Source organism: Podarcis melisellensis (assembly GCF_964234715.1).
Source record: "Podarcis melisellensis genome assembly, chromosome: 10".
Classification (NCBI taxonomy): Eukaryota; Metazoa; Chordata; class Lepidosauria; order Squamata; family Lacertidae; genus Podarcis; species Podarcis melisellensis.
The window spans coordinates 17,542,540-17,559,779 of NC_138542.1; the positions used below are offsets into that span (position 1 = coordinate 17,542,540).

At 46.3% G+C, this 17,240-nt stretch overlaps 1 protein-coding gene across 4 annotated transcripts in view; it reads left to right on the forward strand.

Moving 5' to 3' along the window:
* The window catches only part of GRM8 (glutamate metabotropic receptor 8), a 540,291-nt gene that overhangs the window by 12,232 nt on the left and 510,819 nt on the right, over window positions 1-17,240 (forward strand). For all 4 annotated transcript variants that reach the window (XM_081928839.1, XM_081928841.1, XM_081928842.1 and 1 more), the window contains exon 2: window positions 7,140-8,002. In XM_081928839.1, coding sequence (XP_081784965.1) covers window positions 7,493-8,002 — 510 coding nt within the window. In that variant the 5' untranslated portion in view covers window positions 7,140-7,492. The remainder of the gene's footprint in view (window positions 1-7,139; window positions 8,003-17,240) is intronic.

Consider the following 17,240-nt stretch of genomic DNA (forward strand, 5'->3'; position numbering starts at 1 on the left):
CTACCCAAAGGAGTCTCAAAGTGGCTAACATTCTCCTTTCCCTTCCTCCCCCACAACAAACACTCTGTGAGGTGAGTGGGGCTGGGAGACTTCAGAGAAATGTGACTGGCCCAAGGTCACCCAGCAGCTGCATGTGGAGGAGCGGAGACGCAAACCCGGTTCACCAGATTATGAGTCCACCACTCTTAACCACTACACCACACTGGCTCTCCTGAGTACCTGGTACATGAGTGGTACCTCAGGTTAAGAACAGTTTCTGTGTGTTAAGAACAGGGCTGTGTGTGCATTTGTGTGTTTTTGCTGTGCTGCGCTGTCTTTCAAGACCAAAGCCCTCCCCCAGCAGTATGCATGTACAGCTTTGAATATAGATAAATATCAAACTTATTAAGATTATGCAGTCAAGAACCCTGATCCACCACACCACATGTTGGAGGGTGTTTGCAAGAAGCAGAGGCTCGTTCTCCAGCTCCCTCTGTTCACATGTGCTGGGCTCTGTTGCTGTTCAGGCTTTGGTCCTGCAGAGATCACCACTCTGCCTGCTGAAAATACGGACAGATGGACACTCACATTGGCAGTATCCTCACTGGTGGAAGCAGCTCAAAGCCCCAATATGAGGTGCTGCAGAGGTGGAACAGCACACTTGCATCCTAAACTGGCCCAGTGAGCTGTAAGTTGTGGTGTTTGTGGGATAGAGGCCTGCTTGCATTTCCAGCTCTGGAGCTGGAGTAGCAGAGCAGCCTGTTTCTCATGGCTTGGCGTGAGTGATGAGGCTGTGGAAGCAGCGGTGGCGCCGCCATAGCCCAGTTGGGGTTTGCTTTGTGCCCGAAGGCAGCAGTCTAAAACCACTCCATAGCCCAGCACAGCAAGTCCAATAAAACAATTTGAAACCATTTAAAACTGAGAGGACAAGAGTATAAACAATAAAGGAACCGGCACAGCGCCTTTTAACAAAAAGCAAGGAAGGCAAAATGGTTTTCAAAGGTTCATCTAAACATCGGTAAGGGAGGGGCTGAATGTGCATTTCCTCAGAGGGGAGTTTCACAAGTTAACATACCCTCCACCCTGTTGAAGGCAGAAACCAAGACTCAATTCTCTGTGACGCCATCTTCCAGTTTTTTCCTCATGAGAGCACGGCGGTCATTTTGGACGTGTGATTTTGTACAATTTCACTCCACAATTCATCCCAAAGTGCTTTTGGTCCAAAAATGTTTTTGGGGAGATGTACAAGATCATGCCCCCCCCAAAAAAGCAGCATGAAATCGTGCGAGATTACAATGCCCAAAATCGTGTGAGATCACAATGTCCAAAATGGCTGCCATGGTCTCGTGAGATAAAAAATGAGATTCCCTGGTTTTTCTGGGGACTGTTGATGGGTATGCAGGTATGGGGTCATCACTGAGATGGTTTTGTGTAAAATGCTTACCAGTCTCGTTGATCCTGATGAAGGGCCTACAAACAAGAGCCTCTGAGGCTGATATTAAGGCCTGGCTCTAATATTCATAAGGGTGTAGGAGGTCCTTCAAATATATTGCTGGTTTTTACACTCCTCATGCTGATACAGGGCCCTACACCTGGTTTCTAACATTCATACAGAAAATGGGGGTGCTTGAAGGAATAGGGGACATCAAAAAGTCACAGGAGTCTTGCTTTTGGCATGCTAGAAAAATAACCTGCTTCCTCCAAGTTCCTCTTTCCAGTCACTTCTAAGTTCATTCAGTGAAAAAATAATACGAGAGCTTTCATTTGCGCATCATATTTTGCTGCTTGGGGCATACTTGCATACCTGTCAACGTCCCAGAAAAACCAGGACATCCCATTTTTTTCTCGCGAGAGCATGGCAGCCATTTTGGGCATTGTGATCTCACATGATTTCACCTCTCTTTGGGGGGGGGGGGCATGATCTTGTGCATCACCCCAAAACATGCATCATCATCATCATCATCTATACTCTTGCATCTTTAATTTCAGATTTTGACATTTAAATATGAGGTGCATTAAATGATGTGTATAGAAAGATCTACTTTTGCCATTCTTCCAGAGCTGCGTTAAAATTCTGAAGCAGGAACCAATGACTCAGCACATGCAATAATCTAATACCCGGGAATTACTGTTAACTGTAGATACTGTTTTTATTGGAGTGTTTTCTACCTGGAGACACTATCCAATAAATGTAAAGCTGATGTCCAGTGTTTTGAGGTTAAGGGTGACTCATAATCAGCGGAGCCAAATTCTGCTTTCTGAGTTACACAGCCATAAATCTAGATGGATATATATTTAAGCCACTGAAGCTACTTTAGACTTACTTATATGGAACTAAGAGCAGAGAGTGTCCTAGTCGCTTGTCTCGAGGAACCTGAATAGAACAGAGTCTGTACAGATTTATACCTTGAGATGTGCCAAGAAGGCCAGTTTGATGGTATCTGGTGTCCTGTAAATCTTGGACTCACAGAGGCTTAACCTAAGCCAAATAATAGGAGGGAGAATGGTGCTCTCCTTAAAAATAAAATTAAAAATTAAAAAAAGCCTTGTGCTTCACACAGCCCTGATCCCTGATATTTCTAATAGGTACACTCTCTCGTTCACACTGCTTCCCTATGTTTCATTTTCAAGTCTTTATTTTGGTATCACAGTGAGATATTTTTACCGTGAACACAGGAGATTTCAGCCTGACTCATTTTCACAGGCTTTGAAACGCTTATCCGTTTATACTTCTCCTGTTAGGTCTATGCCCTATTAAGTTTTAACTGGTGAAATATTCAAAACCCAAACAGGATTCACTGAGAGGTGGTAACCTGGGAAAAAGGTCATGTGGGTGGTTAAACTGTGGGGCCAGGGCATGGAATCACATTGTTTTGCCAATCATATTTTGGTTGCTTGGTTCATACTTTAGGTTTACATCCTGGGTTTGGCTATCAACTGGGCTTTGGCTCTGAAATTTGGGTGTCGTTCTTAGATTCCTAAGAAGTGCAAAAAGGACTGCTTACCCAATCTTGCAGTGGGCGGTGGTTGTGGCCTATTTTAGGAGGCCCCAGTCCCTGGACAGTTAGCCAGCAGTTGGGGGATTTCCCTGGCTGGCCACTTTGCATGTTGCGGATAACCCATTAATCCTAGGCTTGATCCTGTCATGTCTCAGCCCTCCATTAGGAGGCTGAGAAGAATATGCAGTGGTACCTCAGGTTACAGACGCTTCAGGTTACAGACTCCGCTAACCCAGAAATAGTAACATGGGTTAAGAACTTTCCTTCAGGATGAGAACAGAAATATCGTGGCAGCAGTGGGAGGCCCCATTAGCTAAAGTGGTACCCCAGGGTAAGAACAGTTTCAGGTTAAGAACAGACCTCCAGAAAGTTCTTAACCCGAGGTACCACTGTACACCCAATGCCTAAGCCGAATCCTACCTACACCTGGAATCAAGAAAGTTCTGGCCAATTTTGAAATCCCAGAACATTGTATTGTCCAGTTTATTCACCTTCCTTAGTTGAGGCCTTGCAGTTGCTTCCACACAGCACCTTATCACACCACTGCAGCAATGCTATAAGAGGGGTGCCCAAGCTTTTTCCAAAGAGGGCCAGATTTGATATTTGATGAAGTGAACACGCATGAGGGCCACTAAAATTTTAGTGGCAAGAAATTGGGAAAATACTAAAACACTTAAAATAGCAGACTGGCAAATATTCATGGTAGAATACTTGCAGCTAGCAAAGGTGATGGGAAGAGTTAGAGGCCTAACAAAACAAAAAGTTCACAAGGAATGGAGAATATTTAAAGAATATTTGAAGAACCATGGGGTAAAGGGTAATCTCCTGGCAGACCTAGACTGAGCCTTGTTGTATATAAAGGCAATTGACAGTTTACATAGAAATATGATAAAAAAATAGAAGAAAGAAGTAACTGTGAGGTAAAAGTTTATTTAACAGATAACATACAATGAGAATGTGGAAGTCTTTTTTAGAACCTCAAGTACTTTTTCTTCTTTATTCCCCCCTTTTTTCTTTTTTCTTAAATTGTAGTGTCATGTGTATTGTGAGGTATACAAAGTATCTTTGCTTCAGTTGCCGTCATTTTCTTTTTTGTTACCAACAAAAACAAAGAGCGTTGTATAAATGTATATTTTTTAAAATAATAAAGATTTAATAATAATAATAATAATAATAATAATAATAATAATAATAAATAAATAAATAAATAATGCATGAGGGCCGACCAGAGTTGCTGAGCTTTAGAGAAATATTGGAGGGCATGAAGTTATCCAACCCCTGAGCTGTCTGAGGACAGTTCTGTGTAGGGAAGCTTTTTATGTTTAATGTTTTATTATGTTTTTATATATATTGGAAGCTGCCCAGAGTGGCTGGGGCAACCCAGTCAGATGGGCTGGGTACAAATAGTAAAGAAGCTGTTGTTGTTGTTGTTGCTGCTGCTATGGAATAGGACCTCCCTATTTTCATCAGAGAAATATTGGAGGGTTTGGGATAATATGATTTCTTCATATGTCTGTGCTGCTCACCCACCGGAAACAATTGTTGTTGTTTAGTCATTTAGTTGTGTCCGACTCTTCGTGACCCCATGGACCAGAGCACGCCAGGCACTCCTGTCTTCCACTGCCTCCCGCAGTTTGGTCAAACCTCAATCTTATTAAGGCAGTGGAAGAACACAACCTTAAGTTCTCTATCTGTAAAGTGAGGAGAGTGATATCTCTCAAAGAACTATAGATCACCTATAGAGGTAACATAATTAGTAGCCATATACATCATCATCATCATCATCATCATCATCATAATTTATTTCTACCCCGCCCATCTGGCTGGGTTTCCCCAACTGAATATTAAAAACAATACAGCACCAGACATTACAAAATTCCTTAAACAGGGCCGCCTTCAGTTGTCTTTTAAAAGTAAAATAGTTGTTTATTGCCTTGACATCTTCTGGGAGGGTGTTCCACAGGGCAGGCACCACTACCGAGAAGGCCCTCTGCCTGGTTTCCTGTAATCTCACTTCTCACAGTGAGGGAACCACCAGAAGGCCCTTGTCGCTGGACCTCAGTGTCCGGGCTGGATGATGGGGGTGGAGACGCTCCATACAAGATGGCTTCCATGTTCCTTCAACCATGTTGCATTTCCATTCACATGGGAAGCCGTAATATTGCAGTGGTTTCAATATGGTTTCTTTACACAGTGAGTCCCCTTCCCAAACCCTTGAGGTAGACATAAAGATGAGTCTGCCGCATCAAGCCAGTGGCTCAGCCAGTCCAGCATCATGTTCTCACAGTGGCCAGCAAAGATGTCAGGTGGGCCTTGTGATTTGCAGCAAATGGCCTCTGGAGGCTTAATGCCTCTGACAGGGGAGATGGAACAAATAAGCTGGTGGCTGTTGAAAGCCTTATCCTCTAGGAATTTGTCCAATCCACTTATACTACAAATACAATTTCATATGATATACAGTTAATTCTTTACAGCCACCCAAAAGTAGCTTTTAGTTTTCAGCTGTGAGCATAAAACCCAAACCTGATGGAAGATTTAGCTTTTATCGCGCTTGATCCTCTAATCTGCCATGCAGGACAAGAAACGGACAGGATCAAGTACTGTTTTTATGGCAGCGTTGAAAGTCTTGGAGTTATGCCGTTTCTACAAATTTCCTAGCAGGAATGTTGAATGAGTGAAACAGTTTGGGTCAGTGAAGCAGCGCTGATGAAATTTATTTCTTCTTTTTTGGGGGGTATTTATTTATTTATTTATTACATTTATACCTCCCACCTTTCCTCCAGGGAGCTCAAGGTGGAATACATAATTCTCCTCATTCCTACTTTAGGTCAGGCTGAGATTGAGTGACTAGCCCAAGGCCTCCCAGTGAGTTCTATGACTGGGTGGAAGTTTGAACTTTGGTCTTCCAGGTTTTCATCCTATACTCTTAACTATTATGGTACACTGGCTCTGTAATCCACACTAATAATAAATATCACATTACTGATAATACAGTGGTACCTCAGGTTACATATGCTTCAGGTTACGCTTCAGGTTACAGACTCTGATAACCCAGAAATAGTGCTTCAGGTTAAGAACTTTGCTTCAGGATGAGAACAGAAATCGTGCTCTGGTGGCGCGTCAGCAGCAGAAGGCCCCATTAGCTAAAGTGGTACTTCAGGTTAAGAACAGTTTCAGGTTAAGTACGGACTTCCGGAACGAATTACCAGTAAGTACTTAACCTGAGGTACCACTGTATATCACTTCTCATTAAAATAATACTAAGGTGTGCAGTAAAAAACAAAAACTGAATACAAAACCATTTCAACACCTCCCCCAATTAAATATACAATAAAAACAATTCACCATGAATTCAATTACAGTAGCCAGTAATCATAATTCCATTGGTGTCAGAGGCCAGGCAAAGCTTTGGGAAATAGATATGTTTGCCATTTTTTTTGCCTCACAAAAAACAGATGTAGGCAGAAGAATGAAAGTATAGGACAATGCAGCAGAATAGCAATAAGATTATACAGTCTTTTCCTTAGGAACATGATCGGGAAGAAATTCCCTTATGCTGATGCAGTTTTGCAAACATAAAGGATGTGCATTATCTCAACAGCATGAGCGCTATGTTTCAAAGCTTATATACCTGCAACCCAAAGGAATAGAATGCAAAGAATAGAATGCAATGGAACTGTCGGTACAGACCTTGTTGGGTTGAGCGTCTGCTGTCGCTTCAGCTCTGCTAATGTAATCGCTGCCTTGCTCTCTCAGGGGTAATCATGGAATCATAGAATTGTAGTGTCGGACATCGTAGACTTGTGCCAAAAAGAGACTTGTGAATGAGTTGTGCATCTTTCCAGAATACTGGGTAGTATCTGAAGCGGCAGATTTCCCTTCATTCCCCTCTGAGACACGTGAGCTAAAAGTGCATCTGCGCTTGAAATTCTTCCCGCAGAGGAGATGTTTGAGTCACTCCTTCAGTTGCCCCCTGAAACTAATGTTTCCAAGTAATGGAATGTGTGTATATTGACAAAGAGCAACCAGTTAATATCTCTGGAGGAAATGAAGGGTAAAACCTCAGCAATAAACTCTGTTCCAGAAAATGATAATAGTGTAATAGCAAAATTAAGATAGCTGAACTAAGCAGTTTTCTATATTTCCCCCTTGATATTTCAGGAGTGTCTCCATCTCAGGACATCATCCAAGGATGTGAACTGCTGATCTCCTCCCAGTATCAGATGCATTTACCCTAATGACAGTCTGCCATCGCTGAAAATACTCCATAAGCAAAGGTAACACATGGAAAAGTTCATCCCAATGGATTCCTTTTGTGAAAGGCTTCTTGAGGACTTTTGTTGAGAAGCAACTACCACCCTACTGCCCTCCTTTTCTACCTACTGCATGGTTCTATCTTCTGATTCATTGGGCACTGATGGTAGCCTTCAGAAGGGGCAGTTTCAAATCGTCCACCTTCACCTCTAGCCAGAGAAGAACCTGGGTCTTGGATTGCAACAACACCTTCCGGAAAAATGGTATACGAGGACAAGCATCTAGTCTCCGGCCACTGTTTCTTCCTACTCGCAGCCAAATTCTGTTGGATGCTCCCGATGATGCGAGGAACTCACGGCCAGGAATATGCCCACTCCATCCGACTTGATGGAGATATCATCTTGGGGGGACTCTTCCCTGTCCACGCAAAGGGGGAAAGAGGAGTACCTTGTGGGGAGCTCAAGAAGGAAAAGGGGATCCATCGGCTCGAGGCAATGCTATATGCAATCGATCAGATCAACAAGGACCCTGACCTCCTTGCCAATGTCACTTTAGGTGTCCGGATACTAGACACATGCTCCAGGGACACCTACGCTTTGGAGCAGTCTTTAACATTTGTGCAAGCCTTGATAGAGAAAGACGGGTCCGACGTGAAGTGTGCTAATGGAGACCCACCTATTTTCACAAAGCCGGACAAGATAACAGGGGTTATAGGTGCAGCTGCAAGTTCAGTGTCCATTATGGTGGCTAATATTTTAAGACTTTTTAAGGTAGGTGTGCTTTTAATTCTTCATCTAATGTGTGAAATGTAATGAACGCAAGTAAGAAGCAATCTAGTTGTGGTTTGGGGTATCTCAGGACAATATTTCATATCTTAAGTGTGTGTGTGAGAGAGAGAGAGAGAGAGAGAGAAAGAGAGAGAGGGGGGAGGTCTAATGGGGAAACAATGAAGATTGTTGTAGACTGTATATTATTATCAACAAGTGCCATGTAGAAATGCACATGGCACTTCACAGGACATGCTAATGTCCCTGTCTTGAGAAGTTTATAGTCAAATATCTTCTCCCTTTGAGGAGATGTTGGAGAAGAGTGGTAGGAGTTGAATGACAGTGTAGGCTTGTAGACTTGGGGTAGGGCAGGGGTCAGCAAACTTTTTCAGCCGAGGGCTGGTCCACCATCCCTCAGACCATGTGGTGGGCCGGACTATATTTTGAAATAAATAAATAAATAAACGAATTCTTATGCCCCACAAATAACCCAGAGATGCATTTTAAATAAAAGGACACATTCTACTCATGTAAAAACACGCTGATTCCTGGACCGTCCGCAGGCTGGATTGAGAAGGCAATTGGGCCACATCTGGCCCCCGGACCTTAGTTTGCCTACCCCTGGGGTAGGGGGTGAATAGACTTCACTATGTTTATTACTATTACCAAAGTTAAAATAAGTTAAAAAGGTAAAGGACCCCTGGATGGTTAAGTCCTGTGATGGGACGATGAGCTGCTTGTGCGTAAAATGCAAGTCCCTCAGAGTTTGATCAGGCTTTCAAACCTCTGCCTGTGACGGAGCCCCTCCAGCATGGCTGCGTCAATCACTAGTAGAATCCAAAAGTGGCTGCTTTCGGAAACGTTTCCAACATAAAAGCTCCTTAACGGAAACACGTCGTCTGGCCTCTCGGCGTGACAGTTTCCGTCGAGGTGTGGGTGTCCCTATAGGAGGTCCTGAGACCTCCTCACTGGTTTCGCTTGAAGCGTCTCTGAGCCATCCCTCCGACTCACTTTCCCTTGGAGTTCTTGCTCGCCCTCTACTGGTTCCCTCTTCCGCTGCTACTGCTCTCTCACCCTCAGTGAGCCTTTGCGCCTCCGGCGCTTTAGATGTCAGTTCCCTGACATCCACCTCCCCTCCAGGGCCCCCTTCACCCCCTCCCGTCTCCTCTCCTACTGGCGGTGAGGAGGTAAAACCCTTGAAAGAACCTCCCTCATCTTCCGACGTCGCGAACACTTCCTTCCACTTGTTGCTGTTCCTACTCTCTAGGTACTCTTCGTCATCAGAGTCCACTCCCTCTTCCAACTCCGACTCCGCGAACCCTTCCATTTCCTCTTCCTCATCGGTGGTGCCGAAATACTCCCTCCTAAACCTTGCTATCGGCTGAGGTTTCCTCGGGAACCTTTGATGGAACGTTTCTGTTAAAACCTCGTCATTGACTTCCTGCGCACTTACCCAGGTGTTTTCTGACTCCGGTTCCCCTTCCCACGCCACTAAATACTCCACCTGATTTCCCTTCCACCTGGAATCGAGGATTTCCGCTACATGGTTGCGGCGTTCCCTCTCTTCCAAGGCTGGTCCCCTGACGTGCTCCCCTTCACCTCCTCCCCTGTATGGTGACAGTAACGACCTGTGGAACACTGGGTGCAATTTCATGTGATTGGGTAATCGGAGTTTGAAAGCTACCGGGTTGACCTGCTGAATCACCTCAAAGGGTCCCAATCTTCTGGGCCTCAGTTTCTTACAACCCCCTTTGAACGGCAACCCTTGGGTTGACAACCACACTTGATCCCCCACCCTTATGGTTTCACCTTCCCTTCTGTTCTTGTCTGCCTGCTTCTTATATTGTGCCTTAGCCCTTTCTAAGTTGAGCTGGAGCTGCTGATGGATGGCTTCCATCTCTTCTACAAAATGTTCAGCCGCTGGGACGCTCCATCTCTCCCCTCCTTCCCCTGGAAATGCCCTGGGGTGACACCCGTAATTAGCCAAAAAGGGACTCATCCCTGTGGACACATTCTCCGCATTATTGTAGGCAAATTCTGCCAACGCCAACTTTTCGACCCAATCGTTCTCTCTGTCATTGACATAACACCTAAGATATTGTTGAAGAATGCCATTTGCCCTTTCCGCCTGCCCGTTGGTTTCAGGGTGCCGGGCAGTTGAAAAATTGACTTCCACGTGTAACAAGCTCATGAGCTTCCTCCAGAACCTGGAAGTAAATTGTTTGCCTCGATCTGAGATCACCCTCGAGGGAGCCCCGTGCAACCTAAAGATATGTTCCACAAACAACTTCGCCGTTTCTTCCGCTGTGACTGCATGTGAGCATGCTACAAAGTGGCACATCTTAGTTAACAGGTCTACTACTACCATGATGGCTGTTTTCCCCTTGGACCTTGGCAGATCCGTCATAAAATCTATTGATATCGCTTCCCAAGGCCGTTCTGGTGTGGGTAAAGGTTCTAATAACCCTGCCGGCACCCTTCTTTCCCCTTTGGCTCGCTGACATTGGTCACACCCTCTTACATACTCCCTTACATCTTCCCTCACCTTAGGCCACCAAAATTCCCTGGTAACCAACCACATGGTCTTGTGTTGCCCAAAATGTCCCGCTGTGGGGCTATCATGCAACTGCTTGAGTACTCTCCCCCTCAATTCACCTTCGGGTATATACAGTGCCCCTTTGTAATACAATGCCCCATTTCTTTCCTCAAAACCTCCGGGGCTCTCGCCCTCCCCCCTGAGACCTCTGAGCTTATCCTGGGCATATTCATCATTTTCCGTTTCCTCCACCAGTTCTCGTTGCCCCACCATCGCCGCCCCACACACCCAGCGGTCCTCCGGGATGACATGTCTCTCTTCGATCACCCCCTCCCCTTCCCAATATTCTGGTTTGCGTGAGAGCGCGTCCGCCCTGACGTTTTCTGGGCCTGGCACATAACAAATCTCAAAGTTAAATTTGGAGAATTCCTGTGCCCATCTCACTTGTCGTTGGTTGAGCACTCGAGCTGTTCTCCAATACTCTAAATTTTTGTGGTCGGTGCACACTTGCACCTTGTGTTGTGCCCCAATTAACAAATGTCTCCACCTCCGGAATGCTTCGTGAATGGCAAGTAGTTCCCTGTCATACACCGTGTAATTCCTCTCGGACTTATTCAGCTTCCGCGAGAAGAAGGCACACGGTCTCCACTCCGACGCACTCCTCCCCGGTTGAAGAAGGACCGCCCCTACCGCCCGGTCGGATGCATCTGTTTCCACTCTCATGGGTTTTCGTAAATCCACATGCAGAAGTTGTTCTTCCGAGGCGAAAGCCCTTTTCAGTTCTTCAAAGGCTCGATCCGCCTCTGCCGTCCAAACAAATTTCTTCTTGCTGCTGAGACAGTCGGTGATGGGCGCCGTCAAGTGGGCAAAGTTCTTGATGAACTTCCGATAAAAGTTCCCAAATCCCAAGAATCTTTGCACGTCCTTCTTGGTCTTCGGTGTCTTCCATTCCAGTACCGCTTGGACCTTGCCTGGATCCATGGCCAATCCCTTGTCTGACAAGCGGTACCCCAGGAATTCCACCTCCTTGGTATGAAACTGGCACTTCTCCAGTTTCACCCACAGCTGGTTGGCTTGCAGCCTGCCCAACACTTCTCGAACGTCCCTCACATGCTGTTCCTCATTTTCCGAATACACCAACACGTCGTCTAAAAAGGCCACACAATTCTTGTAGAGCAAAGGTCCCAGAACGTGGTTTATAAAAGCTTGAAAACACGCGGAGCCCCCTTGTAGACCGAAGGGCATAACGAGGTATTCAAAGGCTCCCAACGGGGTAAACATGGTGGTCTTCCATTCATCTCCCTTCCTTATGCGTATCAGATTGTACGCCCCCCGCAGGTCCAGTTTTGTAAAAATCTTTCCCTTCCTTACTCTGGTCAAAATGTCATCAATTCGGGGCATAGGGAAAGCCAGGGGCTCCGACACTGCATTGAGGGCCCTGAAGTCACACACCAGTCTCGGTTTGTCTGTGTTCTTTTTGTCCACAAAGAACACTGGGCTGCCCCCCACCGCTCGGGACTCTCTGATGAAACCTCGCTTCAAGTTTTTGTCAATGAACTCCCTCAGCTCCTGCATCTCCCTGTCTGACATGGCGTACAGCTTGCCTACTGGGAGTTGAGCCCCTGGGAGTAGGTTGATTTGACAGTCAAAGGGTCTATGCGGTGGCAGTTTGTCTGCTTCCCTTTCGCTGAATACGTTGCTCAGATCTGCGTATTGCGGGGGCACCTTCCCTTTGTCCATCACTTCCATCCCCGCTAGGGTGACTCTGTCTCCTCCCGAAACCTTCCCCTCCTTGCAGTGTTCTAGGCAATGCGCTGACCCAAAGGAGACCACCCTCTGATGCCAGCCCACTAGCGGATCGTGTAGCGCCAGCCAGCTCATCCCCAAAATGATGGGCGCTCCTCCCAGGATGGCCACATTAAACGCTATCTGTTCGGTGTGCCTTGCCACTCTCATTATCATCGGGACAGTCTGTTGGCTAACTTCTCCCCCCAACAGCTCTCTGCCGTCAATCGTAGTCACCTGCAAGGGGTTACTTAAAGGGATCGTCTGTATCTGGTGCTCAGCTGCAAACTCCTTACTCATGAAATTACAGGAGCTGCCTGAATCCAAAAGCGCCTTGACCTTTAGTGGGTGTCCGTTTGGCAGTTCTAGTAACACCTCTATCACTAAAGCGGGTCTGGGGGGTTCTGGCATGGGCACTTTCATTGCTCTTTGGCCTGGCTGCTGTGCCCCAACGGTGGCAGCCAGGCGTTGGCTTTTACTTGCTCCTTGCCTTCCTCTTCCTTTCCCCCAACAGCTCCTGCCATCCCTTGCCATTCCTTTCTTTGTGGGCAAACTCTGGCAAAGTGCCCTGGCTGTTGGCAGAGATAACATCTCTTGGCGCTCTTTCCCTCCTTTTTCCGCCCTTCACTGGGATTTGAAACTGCGCGCGCCCGCGCTGTTCCAACTTCCATCGGCTCTGCCGGCGGGAGAGGTGGCTCTGGAATGTCTGGAATGCGGAACTCCCTCCAACGGTCTCCTTTCCCTTCCCGCTTTTCCATAGCCCTCGCCTCCTGGCGCGCTCCTATGGCCAGCGCAGATTTGGTTAACTGGTCCATAGACTCCGCCCTGGGGCCCCGGGAAAGCTCATCTTTGACGGTTGAAGAAAGCCCCTCTTCGAAAAGCATTTGGATGGGCTCCGCCGATAGGTCCCACCCCAATTTGTGAATCAACATGGTAAATTCAGTCCAGTACTCACGGACAGATCTGCTTCCTTGCTGGCAAGCCATTAACTGCCTTCGCACCACCCCCTGCTCAATATCGCTGGAAAACATCAGGTCCATGGCACGAAAAAACTTCCTCGTGTCCTTTAAGATCTCATTATTCGCTGCCATCAGGGGTCTAACCCAATCTTTCGCCCCGGATTCGAGATGGCCAATCACATACGCCACTCGCGATTCCTCATCGGGGAAGTCATCAAACTGCAAGTTTAGAGCGTATTGCATCTCTGTTCTAAAGGCATGATAGTTCCTGGGATCCCCCCCGAATTTCTGCACCAATCCTGGCACCTTTCTGGCGAGCGGGGTGGTTTTCTCCTTTCCCTTTTCTGCATCCTGAGCCCTCCTCTCCTCAAGCCTCGCCGTTTGCAGCGCCAACTGGATCTCCAACGCCCTGTACCTTTCTTCCAGGCTTGGACCTCCTCCAGCTGCTCCTGCTTCCCCGGTTCCGGCTGGATTGCTCATGATGCTTCTCCCTGCACAAGCTGGCTTTCGGAGACTTTCGGATTGCTGTGATGGGACGATGAGCTGCTTGTGCGTAAAATGCAAGTCCCTCAGAGTTTGATCAGGCTTTCAAACCTCTGCCTGTGACGGAGCCCCTCCAGCATGGCTGCGTCAATCACTAGTAGAATCCGAAAGTGGCTGCTTTCGGAAACGTTTCCAACATAAAAGCTCCTTAACGGAAACACGTCGTCTGGCCTCTCGGCGTGACAGTTTCCGTCGAGGTGTGGGTGTCCCTATAGGAGGTCCTGAGACCTCCCCACTGGTTTCGCTTGAAGCGTCTCTGAGCCATCCCTCCGACTCACTTTCCCTTGGAGTTCTTGCTCGCCCTCTACTGGTTCCCTCTTCCGCTGCTACTGCTCTCTCACCCTCAGTGAGCCTTTGCGCCTCCGGCGCTTTAGATGTCAGTTCCCTGACAAGTCCAGTCAAAGGTGACTATGGGGTTGCGGCGCTCATCTCACTTTCAGGCCGAGGGATCTGGCATTTGTCCACAGACTGCTTTCTGGGTCATGCAGCCAGCATGACTAAACTGCTTCTGGCGCAACAGAACACTGTGACGAAAACCAGAGCGCACGGAAACGCCATTTACCTTTCTGCCACAGTGGTACCTATTTATCTACTTGCACTGGCGTGCTTTCAAACTGCTAGGTTGGCAGGAGCAGGGAAAGAGCAATGGGAGCTCACCCTGTCACAGGGATTTGAGCTGCCAACCTTCTGATCGACAAGCTCAACAGGCTCAGTGGTTTAAGATCACATTACAAACCATATGTGGAGTTTTTGCTTAGACATGAGTGTGTGACTATGCTGTAATATTATTTCAAAACCTTTGAAGCAGAAGTCCATTCAAACAACTTTAAGAGTGGTCTAATAACAAAATAAGGGACGCGGGTGGCGCTGTGGGTAAAACCTCAGCGCCTAGGACTTGCCGATCGTATGGTCGGCAGTTCGAATCCCCACGGCGGAGTGAGCTCCCGCTGCTCGGTCCCAGCTCCTGCCCACCTAGCAGTTCGAAAGCACCCCCAAGTGCAAGAAGATAAATAGGTACCACTTTATAGCAGGAAGGTAATGGCGTTTCCGTGTGCTGCACTGGTGCCGGCTCGCCAGAGCAGCTTCGTCACTCTGGCCACGTGACCCGGAAGTGTCTCCGGACAGCGCTGGCTCCCGGCCTCTTAAGTGAGATGGGTGCACAACCCTAGAGTCAGACACGACTGGCCCGTACGGGCAGGGGTACCTTTACCTTAATAACAAAATACTACAACATGGGGTAAGAAGTAATGCCCCAATTCAGTAGGGCAGATTAAATTCCCGGGTAAAAAATCCTGTTACAGACTGATAAATATAAATGGCTTTGGCATTAAAAAAAAAAGGCATTCACTTGAGTATAAAAATAAAACAGAGATGGTGCCAGGGAAACCTTCCTGGGGAGGGAATTCCACACCAAAGATGGGATGTCACAACTGAATCAACTCTCTCTCTGGTCACTTCCCACCTTGCTCCTGGTGGCATGCAGACTTGCAGACAGGCCTAAGAGGATGATCTTATTACTCAGACAGATTTGTGTGGGAGGAAAAGCAATCATTTAGACCCTTAGCTATTTTTGCTTTAAAGCAGGGGTTAGGTCCTGGGGGCAAAATGTGGCCATTTGCGCTTCTCTGTCTGGCCTTTAGGACTCTCCCCAGAGCACACACTTTCTTCAGCCTGGTTAGAGTGTGTCTTGAACCCTTGTTTGTCTGGATGGGGGATAGAGAGGAGCACATGAATGTGTGAATTTAGAAGTCAGTCTATATACAAAGATAAAAGTTACACTCATTGCTCTAACCATTTTTACCTCTGTCTCTGTGCTCCACTGTTATGTGGCCCCTGGAAGGTGGTCCAGGATGGAATTTGGCCCTCGGTCTGAAAAAAAGGTTTTCTTATTCCTCACTTAAAGGTTAAGGACAGTGCTCTGAATTGTGCTTGGCTTGGGGGATCCAGAACGGGATCATTGCGCAGAAGAGAAGCCATTTTGAGCTTAACAATTGCTAGCGCAGACTTTTGTTTTGCAGAACTTTGGCTATGCACCTGTGAACTTAATGGATCATTTAATTGAGGTAGATGCAACTATCAATACTGAAGTGTGTTCACTGTTGTGGCTCAGGCTATTTCTGTATTTAATTGTAAGTTCTTCTAGACTACCTCTGTCTGACAACACAATTACAGGACAATCAGATGCAAGTCTTACACACAAATCGGCTTGTAAGAGGACCAGGGAGGATCTTTTAAATGGGCAAATATGCCTGGAATGCTGGAAATATTGATCCGTATGTCTAACCAAATTAAATATAATGAAGTGTCATTACTTCTCTGAGAAACTTAGCCTCTTCCTTAATTTTTGCAAGGTTATAATTTTTCCCAGACGAGTCCCAGCAGATTGCTTCAGAACAACAATTGTGTTGACGTGTAATTGATTACCTTCATCATATACTTTATTATGTCCTAGAGCATAAACAGTGGAAAGGTAAACCTGCCACTTCTAGACTCATCAAGCACAGTGGACAGATGACAGAGCCCTAATCAATAAACTCAGTTGGAACTGATTAGGCAGCTAGCATTTAATTTTAAATCCTGCAGGATGGTAAATAGATAATGGTGCATTAGATGGTTTCAGTACATACCATGGATGCTGCCTCTTCTTATCTGGAGTGACACTTATTATCCCAGTTCTCTTCTCATCTTCTGTTGGGAATGATCATGCTTATAACGAAGCCTACATACCACACACAAACACAGATGTGTGAACCGCTTCCATTTGCAAAGGCTGCAAAGTATCTGAGCTGAACATTGTGAAAGTTCTATCCTTTTCATTCATACATGAAAATGTCTGGCAACTGGAGTTAGCATTTGGCTAGCAGTTCAGCCACAAGATTCAAACAAGAGACAGGGGACAGTGCTGAATGCTTCCTTAAGTTGCCAAGAATTAAGCTCTCCTTTTGGAGGATAGCACAGTTGTCTCATGGAGCCTCCACACTGGCGGTCAACATGGCTCTAAGCATTTAGGGATGGTCAAGCTACAGAGGGCAAAGGAGTAGTTTGACTTTCCATTGGCAACTGTTCTTGGTCACCCAAAGGAATATTTACACCACAGAGACAAGATAGGGACGAATCTTTCAGTTTCATTTTGTCGTTTTTCCACGGTTAAGTTCCTTCCTCCGCATTTCCACATCAGTTTGCAATTTTTGTAAGTCACAAATATTCACCAAATTTCTTCTAAAATACACGTCTTGTACTTTTTCCCAGTGGATGTTTTTGCAAAGCAGGTTCCTATAATTTAATGCATTGTTCTGTGCTGCCTTCACTAATATGTGCATTTTTATGCATACATTACCCAGTATATTTTGTACACATTACTTGACTGGAGAACTTGCAAATTGCAAAATTTGAAGGTCTGCTTCATTTCTGGTTCGTG